This window comes from Podarcis pityusensis (genome assembly GCF_964106645.2).
Source record: "Podarcis pityusensis genome assembly, chromosome: 10".
NCBI lineage: Eukaryota > Metazoa > Chordata > Lepidosauria > Squamata > Lacertidae > Podarcis > Podarcis pityusensis.
This window is the reverse complement of record NC_138035.1, coordinates 35,530,268-35,550,294: the sequence shown is the minus strand read 5'-3', so window position 1 is coordinate 35,550,294 and position 20,027 is coordinate 35,530,268. Positions and strand designations below refer to the sequence as shown.

The 20,027-nt window shown below is 39.3% G+C and overlaps 1 protein-coding gene and 1 long non-coding RNA gene across 7 annotated transcripts in view; both read right to left on the bottom strand.

Moving 5' to 3' along the window:
- ANKS1B (ankyrin repeat and sterile alpha motif domain containing 1B) overlaps positions 1-20,027 on the bottom strand; it is a 353,409-nt gene that overhangs the window by 258,731 nt on the left and 74,651 nt on the right. For all 6 annotated transcript variants that reach the window (XM_081022470.1, XM_081022465.1, XM_081022475.1 and 3 more), the window contains one exon: positions 1,087-1,252. In XM_081022470.1, coding sequence (XP_080878596.1) covers positions 1,087-1,252 — 166 coding nt within the window. The remainder of the gene's footprint in view (positions 1-1,086; positions 1,253-20,027) is intronic.
- On the bottom strand, positions 13,121-16,684 carry LOC308486176. The gene is made up of 2 exons (XR_013990992.1): positions 14,527-16,684; positions 13,121-14,261 (listed from the first exon to the last, which is right to left on the bottom strand). It is a non-coding gene; the product is annotated as an uncharacterized lncRNA (long non-coding RNA).

Sequence of the window (20,027 nt, the reverse complement as noted above, 5' to 3'; positions counted from 1 at the left end):
TGGTTATTTACTCTTGGGTAGTGCCACCATCACTTTCCCCTTTAGCCTACCTACGTCCAGGTGAGAAAGAGAGCCAGGCTTGCAGTATTTATAGTGGTCTGAAGGGGGCTGGATATATTTTCCAGGCTCCTGCTTTGCTTGCAGGAAGCTAGAGTTCAATCTGTCATTACCCCAACACTCCTAGAGCAGGGACAAACTGGCAAGGCAAGCAAGGAAGACCATGGCCTGGGGCTAGGAAACTACTTAACCAACTACTGAATTTCAATCAACGGAAGGGATTGCTTTAAGTAAGTATAATTAGTATGTATGATCTGACATAAACTAGCAGCGGAATGAAAGGGAAGTGCTGCCGCGGCCGCATTTGAGCGGCTAAACCCCACCCCCAAGCCTCCACCTGATTGGTTGGCTACTTGGGGGTGTGGCACGACAGCCAAGCCAGCTGGGCAGGGGCTGGAACGCCCCCTGCCAATGCGGGAAACAGCTCCTGCTCACAACTCCTCCCCTCTGTCAGGAGGAGAGGCTTAATTAGGATAAGAGAGGGGAAAATACAGGAAGCTATCTCATACAGACTCAGATCAATTGTCCATCTAGTTTCTACACTGAGTAGCAGCAGTTTTCACAGGAAGTCAGTCTTTTCCAGCCTGCCTGGGGATTGGAACAGGGGCATTCTGCATGCAAAGCAGATGCTCTAAGATTGAGCTATTGCTGGTGGGGGGAAGAGCATATATTCACACAGGTAGTATTAGCAAATTACAGATTATTTCCAGCTGACATGCAAATAATGTGGGCCATCCCAGGTGAATCACGGAATCAAGAAACAAGAACAGTGGAAAACTTACTCCATTAACTCTGGGCATTCAATAGGGAATGCTGGCCTGGGAGAAAAGGGAACCACCAATCAGGTGAAGCCAGCATCCCCTGAGATTCCTCATGCACAGAGAAGGGAATTTGTATTTGCTTCCCACTGTGGGCACATAGTATCTATCCATCCGTCAAAGAAGTACATAGCACATTATTAATCAAAATGTGTGCACCACATAATGGTAGAATGCACTGATTATAAGAGAAAATACTAGCTGCATTTACCTGTCTTTGAGGAATGTCCTCTTGCTATTTCTAAAGAACAGGGTTTCTTTGTAACTGTCGTATCCAGAAAATCACAGAGATCATTCTCATTTTCTACAGGAAATGCCTCAGAAGCAGCAGATGGCACTGCTTCCAGTGTATAACTCCTCTTCTTTGGAAAGGACTCCTGAAATAAAGAAATATAGCTTTTTAATTTTAAAAAATAGCCCTTCTGAAGAAAAGTGTGTGAATGAGTGTGTGTATGAGTGAGTGAGTGAGTGAGTGAGTGAGTGATGGTAATAATTGGAAGTTCTAAAAGTACCAGATAAGGAAGCAATTATATACATGCCTATTCAAAGTCAGAAGTAAATCCCATTGAGTTCAATAGGGCTTAATCTCATATAATCCTATGCATATCTAACCAGAAGTATGTCTCATTGAGATAATTCTGACTCTCAGATAAGTGTGCATAGGTTTGCCACTTAAATACTGCATATTATTTTCCTTTTGGAAATAATTTCTAGCAATTGTTAAAATAATATTTTCCCTCAAAAAGGAATTCATGATTAATTTTTATAACAAGGATAGAAAAACCAGCTAGCTGTCCAAACATTATCATGAACATTATTATTGTTATACTACATTACATTAAAGATCATACTATATTATTTTTACAGTAGTGTGCACAATGCTTTATGTAGTTCCATATGCAAAAAGTTCCTACCCCCGAGAAGCTAAATTTGCAGTGTAGATTTTGACCATATGGAAGACAACAGAGGGAGAGGAGGGGGAAAAAACTATGTTAAAATCTTTTAGCATGTTTCGTTATTCCTACATCCAAGTAGAAAGTGATATTTTTCCAATATTATTGACAGTTTGTAAAGGTTATTTCCTCAGCTGATATAAACAGGACTTCTGGGCAACAATGATAGAACAGGGTGGATACAGCACATTTTTAAGAAATCTGTTAGCTGTTGTCTTATGATTGAGTAATATACCTAAAATCAAATCCTAACTTTCATTAGAGTCTAATTTTAGTCAATTAGAGATGATTCAGCCTTCAATCTCTACAAACTAATCTGAAATGTCAGAGCTGTCCAAGTTTACATGCAGAATAAAGCTGTGCATGACTGTATCAGTTACTTAGCACTGAACAGTTGAAACAATAGCAAAAAGCTGTACAGTGTGTCCTGAATATTGAAAGTGTTACCATTAATAGTGCTCTAGGGCAGTGGGTAAGAATCTGGGTCCCCCACTAGGATGGACCTAGTATAATCCGGTCACTAGATGTTTAAATCACTAGATGGCCTTAACCAAACAACATCCTCTGAGTCCCCATCTGCAATATGAGCACAGTGATACTGACTTGCCTTACAGAAGTGTTGCAAAGATTATGTATGGGAAATGATCTCAACAATCATAAAAATGCTAAGTATTAAAATAACTATGAATTGTATGAAAAATGTGTCCCTTTTTCTGTTCTGAACCTATTGATGATCAGTTTTATTGGGTTCTAGTACTGTGGTGTGCACATTCTAGTTGGAGGGAGAGAGGGAAAGTCTCTCTCCACACCATTCATAAGTGTCAATCATTACCATACAGTATTAATAATCAATTTTTTAAATAGCCTATCCCAAAAAACCTTTAGACTTTCTTCATAGGGAGTGTGCTCCACACCCCAATCATTGTGGTTGTTCTTTTCATAGCTTTTCTAATTCTATTTTCATTTTGAGATGCCTGGGACTGTACATTGTATTCCAAGATTATGGATTTATATAAGTGTTTTACAATACAAACATCATCCCCACCCAAAAAAAAAATCTCTAGCATGGACTTTGCATTTTTCACAGCTGCCACATATTGGGTTGACATTTTCATTGAGCTACTTTGGGTAGCTGTCATGAATTCAGATCCAGTGTATATGTTAGGGATGTGATTGAGCAACTAATGTGTTTTTAAAAAACTACCACTCTGTACATTCATCATACTCCATGGAGACTGTGCATAGGGTCTGTCCATGAACAAGAAATTGTGTACATTTCTTACTCAATATACATATGTTCCAACATGCCTTAAAGAATATGCAAATCTCAACAGGATTGTGTACATTTCCCAGTAAACGTGTTGCAGACTCCTTTGTGCAGTACATGTCTGCTGTTATGCACTTTAGACACTCAACACACATTACCCCAACATATATACAAAGCAGAATTTTTAAAATAAATATGCATCACTTCACTTTACACTCATTTGCCATTTTGTTGCCCATTCACTTGTTCTGACAGATCCTTTTGGAGCTCTTTACAGTGTGCTTCAGTTTTCCCTTTTCTGAATAATTTGCTCTAATTTGCAAACCCAACCACTTCACTGCTCAGCCGTCCACTCCAGATAAATAGCAATCGTCCTACTACAGAAATCAGTGGTTGAAGCTTTTCAAGGCAGAGGCAAGATCACATGCTAATTGCTGCTGATCAAGCCCACTATTCGAGGCACAGTAGGAAGAACTCCTTCAAAACTGGGAGGGAACTCTAAGTTTAGAAGTAACTTATTTAAAAACAATACACCTCAAAGCTTTGGGAAAGCAATAATACTTTAAACAAATTTGCCCAGAGTCAGAGCACGCTATGGGTAAGAGGCACTACATTTCAGTTACTAAGGGAAATTAGCAAAAACAACTAGTCCTATTCTGGGTTCAGAATAAAGTTGTCTAATGCTACCAAAATGGCACTGTGAAGTAAAATGGTATTACAGCTTGAATGGTCAAATGCAAACAAACAAACAAACAAACAAACAAACAAACAGAAACAATATGCAAATTGAAACATTGCCATCCTTCAAAATACAAACCATTCTGAATTTTGCAATGTGGTTCTCCAGTGAACAAAAATACTTACATTCAGGTGAAGTGTGCATAAAAATGCATATATTGGTGAAAATAACATACAAATATGCATTATATTAGGGGGAAATTGTGTTGCAAACATGTATATAAGGCAAAATTGCACACAAATGTGTATATTAGGAGAGATGAATTTTTTAAAAATTCATAAACTGATGAGGAAATGTGGAGAACTGAAAGACTGGAAAAATAAGAAACGGAAAGAGATTTGCCAATTACTAATCACAAAACTGCACATGGGGGGCTCATATGGTTGCTGACGTAGAGCAACCTCTCAAACAGGATGAGTTCCTGCTTCTACTCAAGAATCTTCCCATCTTTTCAGTTCTTATGAGAAACATCACCAGAATGTGTATGCTGACACCTAATATATTCAAGTGTGCAAGGGATCCTTTGTCTCTGTCTGCCCTCTGCCCGAATTAGTCATACTCTTTGGCTAGCCATCCCCCAGATTTTATTTTACAGAGGATCACTGAACCATGCCTGAAAAGAATTCCTGTTGGACTGTTGATATAAGCAAGCATATTACTAAGGCTACACCAAGGCCTGGGGCACTCAGTCTATATGGTTCCTGAAAGCACTCACCCGGAAGCAGAGATGAGCCAATGTGAAGGAATGTAACTTAATAGCTAAATTTGGAAGTGCAATGTGGCAAACTCAGAGAATACAGCTTGCTTTATATATATACATTTTCTAAATTGACAAAAGTATTTTCACTGCTCGTTAACATAGGCTGCGGTCCTAAACACACTAGCTTGTAAGGCCCACTAAACATAATGTGCCTTTTATTTTATTTTTTTAAATAAACATGCTATAATGAGAATTCCAGCTTTAAGACAACTTAAATCATTCTTTTCCCCAAAGGAAGTATTTTCTGTAGCTTAAAGATTTGTATACTCTTTTTTCCATCAGAACTGGACAAGATGAGCTCTCTTATCTATTTTGTAGTGTCTCATAACCTCTAGAACAAAATACAGGAAAAACTCTGCATACCAGCACCTATGCAACACCAAGTGACCATGACACTCTACTTCGACTCTGAGATAATGGAATAGAAATTCAAGCCCACCACCATCAAATACACATATAGGAAAGGGAGAGTGAAAAGTTAACTTGTCTGCACAATACCCCTGTGAAGGCTCTTATGATAAATACATTTTGCAGTTTAAGATTGCATGATAACAGACAGGTTGACAGTGCTATCTATAGCTAGGTATTAAAATTGGGAGTAAGTAAAGTCATGTGCATAAATCTGATTATGATACCAAGGCAATTTTCCAAAAGCAGGTTCAGGGAAGGTATGTTTTTTGGGAGTGACAATAATAGCTTTGTAACACAGAGAGCAGCCCTCTATACACTGACTGCAACAAAATATTTCAGGAAAAAGGAATTAAAGTGCTATAAATTGTTGTGGTAATTCAGAGGTTTAATTTGAAATCAAGCTGGATTTAAGTTTGTTGGTATCTCCTGAAACCTCTCACATTGTGGATGTTGGTTCATATTATGGATTTGTGATCTTTATTATTCTATTGGTACTGTTGCTGTAGGTTTGGCTAGAACAATAAACTTATATTGCTTTGTAATAATAAAAGGGTTGTGTGAAAAATTACCTGAAGGAGCATCTCCACCCCCATCATTCAGCCCAGACACTGAGATCCAGCTCCGAGGGCCTTCTGACAGTTCCCTCACTGCAAGAAGTGAGGTTACAAGGAACTAGGCAGAGGGCCTACTTGGTGGTGGCATCCACCCTGTGGAACGCCCTCCCACCAGATGTCAAGGAAATAAATAACTACCTGACTTATAGAAGACATCTGAAGGCAGCCCTGTTTAGGGAAGTTTTTTATGTTTGGTGTCTTACTGTGTTTTTATTTTTTGTTGGAAGCCACCAGAGTGGTTGGGGAAGCCCAGTCAGATGGACAGGGTAAAAATAAAACAACAACAACATTATAAGTCATATAATTTCTAAACTTCTTCATAATTGTTACCTCATTTTGTTCAATACAGCAAAATGTTCCTTGAGCCTGCAATGCTACAAGCCCCAGGACATCAAAGAACAAGGCAGAAGAGACTGCCCTGGAATAAGTTTAATTGAACAAACATCCACAGGATTGCTACGTATGCCACAGAAGAGGGGCTGCTGGGCTACAATCTGTACAAGGTTTCTATCATTTGACAATTGTTCTTTTAAATCCTCTGGAAACATATTTTTAAAGTCGCTGAAACAACCAGATATATACTAAATGAAACTTAGTTTAAAAAGAGCACATTTCAAGATACATGTGCAAGTTCAGACAACCAGATTTTCAAAAGAAGAAGATGAAGGCCTGGAAGGAATCATTTGTACATTTTCTCACCACCATTTTAGGGTTACCAAGGGCATAAAGGATGACTTCAAGGTCTGGCTTGCCTTCTTGCCAAATTTCGGAGCAGTGTTCTTCTGATAAGATTGACTCAATGTGGAAACAGATCCACAGGCCCAGTACAATGTGTCTGGAAGTCTAGCCTTCAAAATCTTTTTATGTGGCTGCTGGTGTTCTGGCAGGTGGCCTAGAAATCACTAGGGATCTTATATTCATTTATTTGTTTCCCATTCAGTTCTAGCAGCTATCTGTATCTGGCAGGGAAGTGGGGAATTTAGGAACAAAAATATACAATTCTAGTGTGACAACCAGGCAATATAAACAGTTGGTCTTCCCAGTCTGAGAGGGTCATGCAGCTTGTAAAGTAATATGTGCTGATATGCTTGTCGTTTCAAATCTCTTTTTCAGTTTGTCACATTTTGGGGAGGACAATGACATAGCACATGCCTTTTATTGCTTTCAGAATAAAGAGGTACATAATTTTGTACCTCTCAGCTGTACCTCTCGACGTTTTGAGCAAACCTCATTGCAGAGAGTGTTACATTTGGTATCTGACTGTCAATGGCATCCAAGTCACTGCAGAGGCAAGCAATTTTATTATCAAAATGCCTAGCAAACCTGTCACAGCAGGCTTCTGATAGCTGCTGCAACTTCATTCACTGAGGAGATTAAACCCTCCAAATAATGCTAGTGGACAACTATTTGAGGACACACTGAGGCAGCAAATTAAACTGCACCATCTAGTCTGGTTTTGTGGGATCGGTTCCAGCTTTTGAGACCTGAGAATGTGGATAAGGTACTTGAATGAATAAAATGAATGAATTTGAGGAGCCAAGATGGCAACGGAGACAGCAGCCTAGTAAGACTCTCCTGCTTTCAGTTAAGCTTTTAAGTAGTTTTTAGCCACTTCTTGGTTTTAAACTCACAGTTCTAACGTCTTACCAGCTGCTTTATTACCTCATCGCTTCTCTTTGCTTTTAGTTTATTGTTTTATTGTTTTACTGCTCAATCTGTCCTATTGCAACAACGGATGTCTGATGAAGCCTGTTGATGTGAATGACTTGCTGTTTTCTCTACTGGCTGAAAACTTGGATTAATACATTGCTGCGGAGACTTGGTTCTGGCTTGGATAAGGTACTTGCAGAAGTCCTGCTGACCTTGTGCCATCGCTACCCTTGCCAGTTTTGACATTCTCTGCTCTTCCTATAAATTAAACACCACTCCCAACTCCTTTGCAAGTATACTATATGCAATAAAGAATGTAGAATCACGCATAAGCAAGGGGAAGGAGGAGGAGGAGGAGGAGGAGGAGGAGGAGAAGGAGGAGAAGGGAGAAGGGAGAAGGGAGAAGCCTTGTCCAGAAATGGTCATAGTTGGCATATCAGCAGAAGATGGTAAAAGACACTCTTACCTACTGTAGCCTCCAGGAACAAATGAGAACCAAAAAGCATCACAGATATGTATCTGCTCCATTGGGGGACTGTAATCCCATCTAGAACAACCAAATTACCCAGTTCTTGAACCACCTTCCCACATAACCTTCATCCACAACACTCAGATGTAACAGAGAAATAGAACTGGGTATCAATAGCATACTTGTAGCACCATGTTCCAAATCTCCTTTTTTAAAAAAAATAAAATCTTTTTATTAATTTTCATTTAAATAACCAAAAGAAAACAAGTCAGCAATATCAAAAAAACATCCGTACCCAACATAAAAATAAAATAAATTTTCATTACAATTCTTTGTCTCTTTCTTTAAATCTTTCCTCTACATACCTATTGACCTTCCCTCCCAATTTCAGGCTTCTTAATAAAATTTCTTTCTTTTTTCTGCAGCTTCATTGTTAATTGTTTGCGCATTGTAAGATTTATGTCAAACCTGCCGTGGTCCTTAAGTTTCTATAATTTCTTTCAATGTATACTATGAATTTATTCCAATCACTAATAAGCTTTGTGTCTTTTTGGTTTCTGATTTTTTGCGTCATTTTTGCTAATTCAACATATTCGAATAATTTTGTTTGCCAGTCTCTAATAGTTGGGATGTTTGGGTTTTTCCAATTTTGTGCTATTAATATTCTAGCCGCTACTGTTGCGTATTGGAATAGTGTCTGATCTTCTTTTTTAATTTCGTCCCCAATTATTCCTAGTAGGAAGGCTTCTGGTTTTTTAGGAAAGGTGTATTTAAATATCTTTTTTAATTCATTATAAACAAGTTCCCAAAACTTCTTCATTTCCTCGCAAGTCCACCACATATGGTAGAAATTGCCTTCTTTGATTTTACACTTCCAGCAAGCCTTATTTCCTGTTTTGTACATTTTTTCTAATTTTGCCGGTGTAATGTACCACCTATACATCATTTTTTCCAAATTTTCTCTAAGCGTCACAAATCTCCTAATTACCACTCCCAATGGCTTAATATAGATAGCAAACAGCACTGGGGACATGATTGCACCCTGCTCTCTTGCTCTTAACAGTTTTCTGCTAAGCAATGTGAATATTGACATTGCCAAGTTTAAATGGGTGGCTGAAAAGGAGAACAAAACTACAAGGGGAACACTTTCACTATTTTGTTCTTATTAAAATTAAGAAGATGCACATTTGCTTAAACTCTTACATATAGTTATGAGCAGCATGTTACAGCCCAGTTTGTTATCCTATCATTTCTATGTGCATATTTAGGGAATACATTCCACATCTGCTTTTTTATTTTAAAAATATGTGTGAGAAACATAAGGCAGTTTTCAGTCAAGTCATCTGAATATTTTGATCAGTCTTTTATGCTTCTCAACAAACACAAACAACTATTATTAAATGGCTAGAAGTAAAATAAGAATAAGCAGCATAAGCATTTCTTCTCCTGAAAAGAACATGTGCATGTAATGGGGGGGAGCAGCAGAGCTGGGGAAGAATGGGATGCTGAATTATCGAGCCATAAGAAGAAGAGGAGGAGGAGGAGATTGGATCTGATATCCCGCTTTATCACTACCCGAAGGAGTCTCAAAGCAGCTAACATTCTCCTTTCCCTTCCTCCCCCACAACAAGCACTCTGTGAGGTGAGTGGGGCTGAGAGACGTCAGAGAAGTGTGAGTAGCCCAAGGTCACCCAGCAGCTGCATGTGGAGGAGCGGAGACGCAAACCCGGTTCCCCAGATTACGAATCTACTGCTCTTAACCACTATACCACACTGGCTCTAAGAGCTTTAAAATTAGGGAGGGTGGCTTTCCCAGCATTTTATCTTCCTAATGCATGAGAATTCTGTTCTTCGTAAAATCAAGACAATTTGTCATATCAATATGATAGTTGAAACAAGGAATCTATCTAGTAAGCGGTATATTTGGACCTAGTTCCAAAAAAACTAATGAAGGCTGGCATATTCTGACTTCATTCCAAAAAAGTCTAATAAAGACTGGCAAAGTCATAGCAGTTTAAATTTTTGGTGGTGAAGAGCAGTCATTTCACATGCAATCCCCCCTCTATATCCACAGCACCAAATCATATCTACACCTTTTCATTTGGGCAATTTAAATTATGGCAGAAATTCAAGGATATTGCCAGGGCATGCTTTCTGTTGACATAGTGGAAATTAATTGTTATAAGGTTTGAAGTTCCTATTTGAATCTGTCATTTAACTAAGGGCAAGTATTGTCACCCATGTCTGTTTGGCAGATGGAAGCTTCTCTGGTGGAACCCACTCCCCAAAATAAAAATAGCAATTTCATCACCAGGCTCTAGCAGTGGAAGACAGTAGATGGGGGGAGGGAGCTGCTACATCTGTGTATGTGTGTGTGTAAAAGAGAGAAGAAGATGCAGTATAAGAGTATGTTTTGCATATGCTGGTGCAAGTGTGTGATCTGCTCTTGCATCTGTTTGTACATAACTGCATCTGACAGGCTGCTCAGTTCCCCTCTGCCCAGTTATTATATGCAATAGGCTATTATGCATCTTTTCACAGAAGTATGTGTGATGTATGGCTACATAAAGTCAAAGGCCACCTAACTCTACTCTGACCCTCTGTTTTTCTTTGAGTTATATAGTATAGATACATTAGTAGTCAAATGCTATACATGTGGTGACCATTTTGAGGGCATCCAATTGAGGCACTATTCATGCACATAGAATCGTAGAATTGTAGAGTTGGGAGGGACTCCAAGGGTCATCTAGTCCAACCACCTGAAATGCAGGAATATGAAGCGGGCTCATATGGGGATCGAACTCACGACCTTTGCAATATCAGCAGCCACCTGGACCAACTTTCCAATCTGGAAGGAAAGGATTTGTGCCTTGTTTTAGGGGAAAACAATTTCCCTATTATTGGATTTTCAGTTTAGGGGTAATAATATGATTTAATCTTTATTTAAATTGTGAATGAATAATAGGTATCAGGGCTATGCAAGTTTTCTACTATGCTGACTGAACGTGGACCACCAGTCATGCACAGCACACCAGTCTGCAGTCTCAGCAACAAGCACAGGAAGTTTATCAAGTTGCTGGGAAACATCCAGATATGCCTCGTGAGATACATTCCTCATCACGGGTCAAAATCCATGTAAACTTGCATTAGATGATAGCAACTTTGGCAAAACTATCCCTATTTATAATTACAAAGTAAAGCAAATGAAATACTAAACTGATAACAGCATTAACGTGTAATGTCAGAATAGTGTAGGTGGGTTGTTGTTTTTTAAGCCAAGATACTGCCCACTCACATGGATAGCAGGAAGCAGAGACGTGGAGCCATTGCATGAGCCCTGTGATGCTCACAACCTATACGGTATGGAAACGTTGCCAACAAACATTGCCTTGTGTTGACTAAGGAGGGGTGATGGTTGATCATGCAGAACCTTTCAGTTCAGTTTCCAGCTCTGAGTAGAATGTATGTGAACGCTTGATAGGCATATCTAGGCAGCTTGATGCGTGACTGTAAAACATGAGGGGATTGTGGTGTCATAGACAGCTAGGCAAGGATTTACTTTGCTTATCCATTGCAAGGAAGAAGTTCCATATATCTGCTACCACGCAGGGTAGGCTTCCTGGCTGTGGTGCCTTCCTACCAGATTTGTGGTTGCTCTTTGCCTGAGAATCTCCCTTGTGTGCTTTTCACAACAGTGTTCTCATGATCACAAGAAATGCATCATTTTTTCTTCTAAGAAAATGACATAATTTAAAAAACTAAAAACTAAATTGAAATTCATTATAAAGTCTGCATGTTTTTAGAAAAAGAAATGTGTCTCCTTCCTTTAAAATGTAATTAAAATATTTCTATTACTATGGCAACATAAATAATAAATAGCTCTGTGCATAGCTTAGCAAATAATTAAATATTCAGTTAAAGTATTAGCATATTAGCGGTTTAAAAAAAGAAAAAAGAAATAATCATGTTAGGGCATCATAAACCTTGAGTCGATAATAAGATTATACTTCATGATACTTTTTTTGAGGCTTATTATCGGCTATTATTAGACACAGAGAGATAAAGCAAAAGGCAAAAGCTTCATTTTTGGTATTTCAGAAATATGATACCATAATATGGTTTACCATATTGATCAGCTGCCACCACTGTTTTCTCAAAATTTTAAAAATGTTTTGTGATCCTATGGAAACAATCTGTAGGGCTGTACTGCAGAAAACAAGTTTGCCCTATAGAGCAGTCTCCATGCAGATACAGTTCTGAATGGCTTCCACACAGCAGCCTTTCTGTGCAAAATGGGTTTCAACCACGGGTGAATCATATTAATGATGCTCGGAAGCAGAGCAATCCAAACCAAGGCCAGGAAGATGTGGAGTGGTGGATTCACTGCTACACTTGAAGCCTTGCCAGCTCCTGCCAGTCAGGATAGGGAGATTTTTTTCTCCCTTATTTTTTGCTACATCAGTTCCAGTCTGGTGCTGCTGCCCTAGTGGATTTAATGTGGCTACGGCAGTACACACCTACCACCAAGCACCCGATTTCAGTGCTGACTGTTGGCCACCATTTGGGGAAGAATGTGATACTTGAGATTTCTACCACAGTGGAGCCTGCCCCCTCACCCAGAGGCACACCTCTCCACCAGTGCCAACATTCACCACCCTAACACACAGCCCTCCCATCAGTATTGGGAGATTAAGACTGCATTCTAAGTAACCAAAGGGGCACACCTCATTTCCTATGAAGGTACTGACAATTGAGTGCTTTTACATACTCCCTTGAAAAGAAGAGGCGTGATATGAGTGTATTTCCAAACAGTCAAGCTACTTTCACAGCGCCAACAGTTGGAATTTGATGGGACCTTTGACACACCTTATCAGCATGGCTCGTATGTGCTTAAACAAGGCTCTTAGGAGAAGATGATGTAGTGGAAAAACAATGCTGAACTCCCTAGTGCTGTAGCATTTTTTTATATTTAGTAGGAAACTAGTTTCACTATTTACTTAAACCTTTAATAGCCATTTTTCTAAATAATTCATTGACTCTGGTGGCACACAATAAACCTTTTTATAACCATCAATATAAATAAAAGCCAAGTAATAAAGTGACATAATAACCAAGCAGAACAACAAAAGCAAGTATATAGCAAAGCACAGCCAGTAGCCTGAAGAACAGCAAAGAGCTATGTGTGCTAAGTGGATTCCTGCCCCCCACCCCCGTGCAACTAAAAGTATTACTGGACAGCATTTTGAAGGTATTTAAAAAATCATAGCACAAGATGAATTAGCAAGCAAAATTTTATCTCTGATAAACCATAGTAACCCAATACTACTTCTGCATCATATATATATATATATATATATATATATATATATATATATATATATATTACTTTTCATCTCTGATTAGAACTCACCTAGAATACACAGACCACTTTACTGGTCCAACAATATCCTACAGTGGAGATGGAATGCTAGCGGTAGCGGGGGTTTAGGGGGGTGGGATTCTAAAATGAATATCATATTGCATGACTTAAATAATTTACTGTGTGAACCATCCTGAAAAACAGTCATAAGACATCACTGGTTGGAGTATCTTTTTTGTTGGTATAAGTGAGAAAATTGGTTGTCATTTATGTTGCTCAATGATAAAAGTTTTAAAGCATTTTGAAGGAAATTTTCTCTGTGTGGTACGTGATCTAATTTATGTGCTTTACAAGGGAAAGAACGTGGGCTACCTGTTTCATAGAGAAATCCGAGACAAAATTACATTTATTTTAGGATAACCCTTACTAGCTTATTTCCCTGTTAAATTGCTAGCTACTGCATTTATTATGATAATTACATTTGTTGAATTACTTGCTCATCTGCTGTTTCTGCCAACAGAAGCATCTCCTCATGCAGAAGCCAATCAGCAGGAGAGCTAAGTACAAAAGTAACCTCTGTTTTCAGATTCCATTATTTCCAGCATATCCTTTGTCTGAAATCTGGCAAACATGCTGAAGTAGAATGAAAGCCATGGTACTCTCCCTTAAATTGATTAAAATGGACTACTATATCGGCAAGCCATAATATCCATATAAACTTCAAAGTGTACACTGTGAATTCTTGACTTTACAGTAGAATTTCTAACTGCTAGGTAAACTGAAAGTTTGGGAGTCTTTAAGAGTATACCACCCACACATTCAAGCAGCTACTGAGCAACTGAAAAGGGCACTATGTATTCTACCCTGAAGGAATCAGCAGGCAATGATTATACCCTGCTGAAGATTGAGGGAAAATCAGCATAGTGAAAGAGAGCTGAAATTTATTTTAGTGCTTCCTTATATTGATTGTTACTTTCCAAAGAAATTAAGCCAGCCATTTTCTTTCATTTGGTACAGTCTGTGATTTATTTAACAGTTGGACATTCCTGATGTAAAGCACATATTCCTTCACCCCAATTCCCCAGCCAGTTCCATTGAAATACTGCTTCCACTCATTGCCAGAGCTAGCTGAGCAGCTTCCTGCTAACTACCGTATTTTTCGCTCTATAAGACGCACCAGACCACAAGACGCACCTTGTTTTTGAGGAGGAAAACAAGAAAAAAAATATTTTGAATCTCAGAAGCCAGAACAGCAAGAGGGATCACTGCGCAGTGAAAGCAGAAATCCCTCTTGCTGTTCTGGCTTCTGTGATAGCTGCGCAGCCTGCATTCGCTCCATAAGACGCACACACATTTCCCCTTGCTTTTTAGGAGGGAAAAAGTGAGTCTTATAGAGCAAAAAATACAGTAGTTCCTAGTTCAGATGTACAGTACCAAGTGCTCTACAGTGCCAGACAGCTAAGGTGTGGAGCCAGGTAAGCAGGAATCTGCTCATCTGAGTTCCACAGCTCAGAACTCTTGTACAACTGTAAGTTCCCAAAGCAAACCACATATAAAGTTGCATTTTCTATATGTTCTATAGAATTCTAAATTTAAAAGACACCCCCCCCCCAAAAAAAAAGAGAAGAAAGCTTGGTAGGAATTGAATATGATCCTTACTCTCCAGGAATCATGGAATGTTGAGGACAAATGCAAACAAAGTAAATAACAGTAGACATGGTGGTGGCAGAAAAAATTATCTAACTGAGCCTCTGACAGCTTATGGAATCTGAAGATGCATATCTTCAGTGGAAAAATCCACTTCTTAGTGAGTCTAAATTTGGTGTAGGCTTTTTTGGAATATAGTGTGTGGAGTGGGGGGGGGGGCTTTCTATTAAACCTTGGCGAGAATCTCATTCTTGGAATAGCTGGCCAGCTTATTGCTAATGCCCTAAGGTAAGGTAACAAATGAAGTGGCTCTGCACCAGAGGGCAAATGGGTGGGGCCCCCTCTATCAACTAGCTGGTAATTAGAAGAACAGAATCCAGAGCTGAGGCTGTGAGAGCTAGAAGCTAGAAGTGGGCTGCAGGGTAGACATGCTTGATTTCTGCAGGAATCCAATGCTGTGGCTACAGGAGAAGCAAGATCTTCTTGGGGGTGTTAATACCGTCAGTTGCTCCACCATAGGCTGAGGTTGGATATATGGTAAATAAACCCTATGTCATAAAGACATCATAGTCTCTGCTGTCCCTTGTTTCAAGGAAACCAATCCCTGGGTAAGTGCCTAGAACCTCTAGAAGCTCACACCGCTCAAAGATTGGGGCTACGTGTAACACTATTTTCTGCAGTCAGGCACAGCTCCACATTCCTGTTTGTTGCCAGCAATCCCACAACCCAACATTTTGTCTCATGTGTGTTTTTTTGTTCTGTGCTGGAGCATTACTTTCTATGATAAGTTACATGCTGGGCTTTGAGTTGGATGGGGGGGGGGCTCCTTTTCAGACTTTTCAAGTAATCAAGTTGTTTTGTTTCGTTTTGTGTGTGCATGTACCAAATTTCCATTTCCTAGCTAGCATTAGGTATCTGTGTAAGGACATATGCAAATGCATTCTTTCAGAAACGTCTAATAATCAGGCTCTCTTGGTTACAAGTGCAATTTCAGCTTTCTGAATCATATGGAAATACTTTTATCCATTTGGGGATATTCACATCTTCCATTTCAATGGGTTTATAAATATGCTATTTTCAGATTTCTGTTGGAATTGCTGTGTTTTGTACTATATATGCAAGCAAAACAACACCTTTCCAAGTTATGTGGGAAGTACTGTGACAATTTGGTACCACAGCGAGCAAGTTAGTGAGACCCAAGTCTTTAATACTAAGCAATTGAGGTTTCATTCAGCAAGCATAAGAATGTGTATCTGGCAGATACTGGCAATGTCCCTAAAGATTGCTAGGGATTGCTGGCTGCATATACACCATACATTTAAAGCCCACTCTCACCCACCCCCAAATAATCCTGGGAACTCTAATTTGTAAACAGTTCTGGGAACTGTAGCTCTGTGTGGAGTAAATGACAATTCCCAGGATTCTTTGGTGGAAGCAATGTGCTTTAAATGTACATTGTATATGCAACCATTCTTCTCTGGTACGAATCTGCCCTCCATTCCATCCTGGTTGTCTTCTAGTTTAACTTGGATTTTTTTTTAATTAATTGCACAACTGCGGTTGGGTGTAGTTTTCAGTTCATGTGTATGTGCCCTTCGCCATACTGATGTGCAGGAGCCCATAGATCATTGATTAAACTACAAAGCAAAAAGGAATCATGATGCAACCGCACAATCCCATTACGATTCCTTTTTATGCTGTAATTTATCAATGCACATCAGTAAGTGGTGAGGCAAACTATGCCACTCAATGCATACTCAACTGTCTGAAAAAAGTCCAGAAATAAAGAAACAGACTAATGGATGATATCTCACTTATCATTGCTGTTCTAACAAGAGCAGGTAATGCTGAAACCCCAAATCCAGGAACAAAATTGAATTGGTACAATATTGTAAGCATTCCTAATTATAGTATGTGAAAAAGCAACAGAACTCCCAGAGCCCAACATTCTATTTCCTTAGTTATAAAAATTTTCCCAGTTAACAAGTGTTTCAAATAACTGTTCATTCACTGGAAGATATAAGATATAAAGCAGGGTTGTTTCAATTTCAAAGATTTTGTTTAAAGGTTCTATTAAAATGAATGTGTAATCATTAGGTGAATGACAGTTTCTGAGGCAATAAGATACCTTATAAAGTAAATAATTAAATTCACTATTTTGTATTTGTTAACATCCAGGAATCCACTATCTAGTTCTCATTAGAGTTCTCTTGATTCCCACAAACCTGGCCCTTTTGGCAGTTGTTAGAACTCAATTGAAAATGTGTGCTGCTGTTAAATCAAATCAATGACCAACAAATTTATCTTTGGCTGTATTCCCTATGAGTAAAAAAATAATCTGCACCTGCCAGTTTGACAGACATATGGCAGACGTATCAGTCAATGACCTAGTTTCCTTATATTCCATGTAAATGGAACTGTCATCATAATGGACAATTTGCAACATAGACAATGCTATAATTTTCAAATACGTATGCTAATCCAAATATATTCTGGAGGTGCAGAAGATTTGCTTCTTCTGAAAACAGGCATTTTGTTCAGGTCACAAAAAATGTATCTTAAAGAGGTATGGTGCTGCTGTTCCAGTAGCTTAAGACAATTAGAATGAATGCAGCTTCACTTGTTCCAATCCTGCAACCCAAATATTTTGCTGTCCTCTTCAGTTGTTAGATCAGGACTGTTCCTACACCTCTCAGTGCTTAACATTAGGAAATGAACTGAATGATGTAGTCTGATGTAGGATAAACCCAGCATTTAATTTTACTTGATTTTAGCATTAATTTAAGCATGAAATATCTGTGAGGAACTGTTGTAGCTAGAACTGAGAATCTATCGTTCTATGCACTAAGCTATTTTCCTATTCAGTAAAATATTCCTGAATACTGAATTGGCTCCACACATCCAAGCTGGTCATTGGCTTTACTCACCAGGAAGGATTATAAAATCTTCCTGTGCTGGCTTGGATTTTGCCAGGGCAATTGTTGCTAGTGTTCTTTTCATTGCCTCCAGTTCTTGGTTTGTTTGGTGGTTCTGGCATGCTCTTTGGCAACTGCCCATGGCTCTACTGTGACAACTGCCTATGGCTTTACTTTTCAGAAATCAAAAAGTTATTGCATAATAATTTTAATAATAACTGTGCTGTTTTGTATAGAAGATATAAAGCTATGACATTTATGCATGATGTGGTCATTAACTTAATCACTAGGTACATTTTTGTAATTGTCTTTGTTACAAATTATAAGAGGAAGATTTACAGTGAACTGAGATGTCGAACAAAACTAGAACAAAACTCTAGAATAAAAAATCAACATAAAATGGTGTCTTTTCACTAGTAGATTCTTTCTTTAAAGTCTTGAAACAAAAATCACAAGCATTTAGAAACATAGGAAGCTGCCTGTGAAAACTGACTGGCAATGGGTCTCCCGGATTTCAGACAGGAGTCTCTCCAGTCATACCTGGAGAGGATGGTGATTGAACCTGGAATCTTCAGTGCTCTGCCACTGAGCTATAGCTCTTCCTCCTATGTTTTTGTCTAATATAGCTGCTCCACCACAAGCATCACCAAAGCAAGTCCACACAAGTGTGGCAGAATTATCTAGCTCTAATGCAAGCAGCTCTCTTGCACTAGGCTACTAGACAAACAGATACTCTTGCCATTCTATCTAGGAAATTGCCTAGGGTCAGGAAGCGAAGGCTTGGCCTCAGTATAGGCTGAGTGAATTCCACCCTCTTGCTTTGGAAGATCTGCTGTCTGGAAACTTCTCAGTGCAGCACAACTTAAGTTTAATTCAAATCTTCTTTCAATCCATAGGGGGGGAAAATACCTTTTACCATCTCCATCACCTAGGCATCCAACCAAGGCATAATTTTGATTCCCCCATCCTCTTTCTCATTGTTGCATAGCCTTTTATTTTAGCATTTCACAGTCCAGCCAAAATCTCTCCCTTACTGTAGGCTAAGGTGTCACTAGAGACTGTATACTTCGCTTGTTTTATTTATTATTTCTCCACCAGTCAACAACAAATCCACTAAGGCGATGAACCAAAAGTGCCTTTTTAATTAATATTGATTGGGGGAAGGATTGTCAAGTGCTCCTTAAGAAGGGTTTTAGTCATCTGCTAAAAGCTCCTGTTGATCGGTCCCAGCTCCTGCCAACCTAGCAGTTCAAAAGCACATCAAAGTGCAAGTAGATAAATAGGTACCGCTCCGGCAGGAAGGTAAATGGCATTTCCGTGCACCGCTCTGGTTTCACCAGAAGTGGCTTAGTCATGCTGGCCACATGACCCGGAAAAACTGTCTGCGGACAAACGTCGGCTCCCTCGGCCAGTAAAGCAAGATGATCACCACAACCCCAGAGTTGTTCGTTCCTGGACTTAATTGTCAGGGGTCTCTTTACCTTTACCTTTACCACTGTATTATTATTATTATTATTATTAACTGAATTTGTATACTGCCCTTCATCTGAAGATCACAGAGCAGTTCACAACATAAAAATACAAAATACAAAATGAAAAGACAAAATATATAATAAAAGAAAAAGAAATCATTAACACACAACCTCCCACAAGCACATTAAAAAAGCCATATAATGTTAATCAGCCAAAGGCCTGGTTACAGAGAAACATTTTTGCCTGGTGCCTAAATATATGTAATAAAGGTGCCCAGTGAGCCTCCCTGGGGAGAGCATTCCACAAATGGGGATACACCACAGAAAATGCCCATTCTAATAGACCCGCACTCTGGGCTTCTCATGGAAGAAGCACTCAGATGATGGTTGCAGGGTTTGAGTTGGTTCGTTTGAGGAGAGGTGGTCCTTGTACAACATAATATAGCATGAAGGCAAGACGCTTAAGAGAGAGTGCAATACTTACCTTGCTCCTAGACCAGGGATACAATGCCACCATACTGGTAGACCAGCCACTCTATCCTAGGTGTTCTCAGCCCAGGAGAGAAGGTAAAAACATATTGTTGCATGGCACCCCAATCTCCGAGCATTGCAGGATTCCAGGGGTTCCAGGTGCTTACCTGTCATGACCTGGCAGAACAATGGGGATGAGGATGTAGCCACAACTAGTACACAGCGGGGCAAGGTGGGGATGGAGAAAGAAAGGATGGGGGCATATAAAGTACTCACAGGGCGACAGAGGACAGCGAAGGGATGGGGGTGAGTGCAGAGGAACCAAAAGAGAAGGACCCATCACCAGAGGGCCCCCTATCTCCACAAACACGGTGGGCTCTGAGGTGTAGGGAGCTGTGGGAGGTATGCTCTAGGAGGCTAAAGCA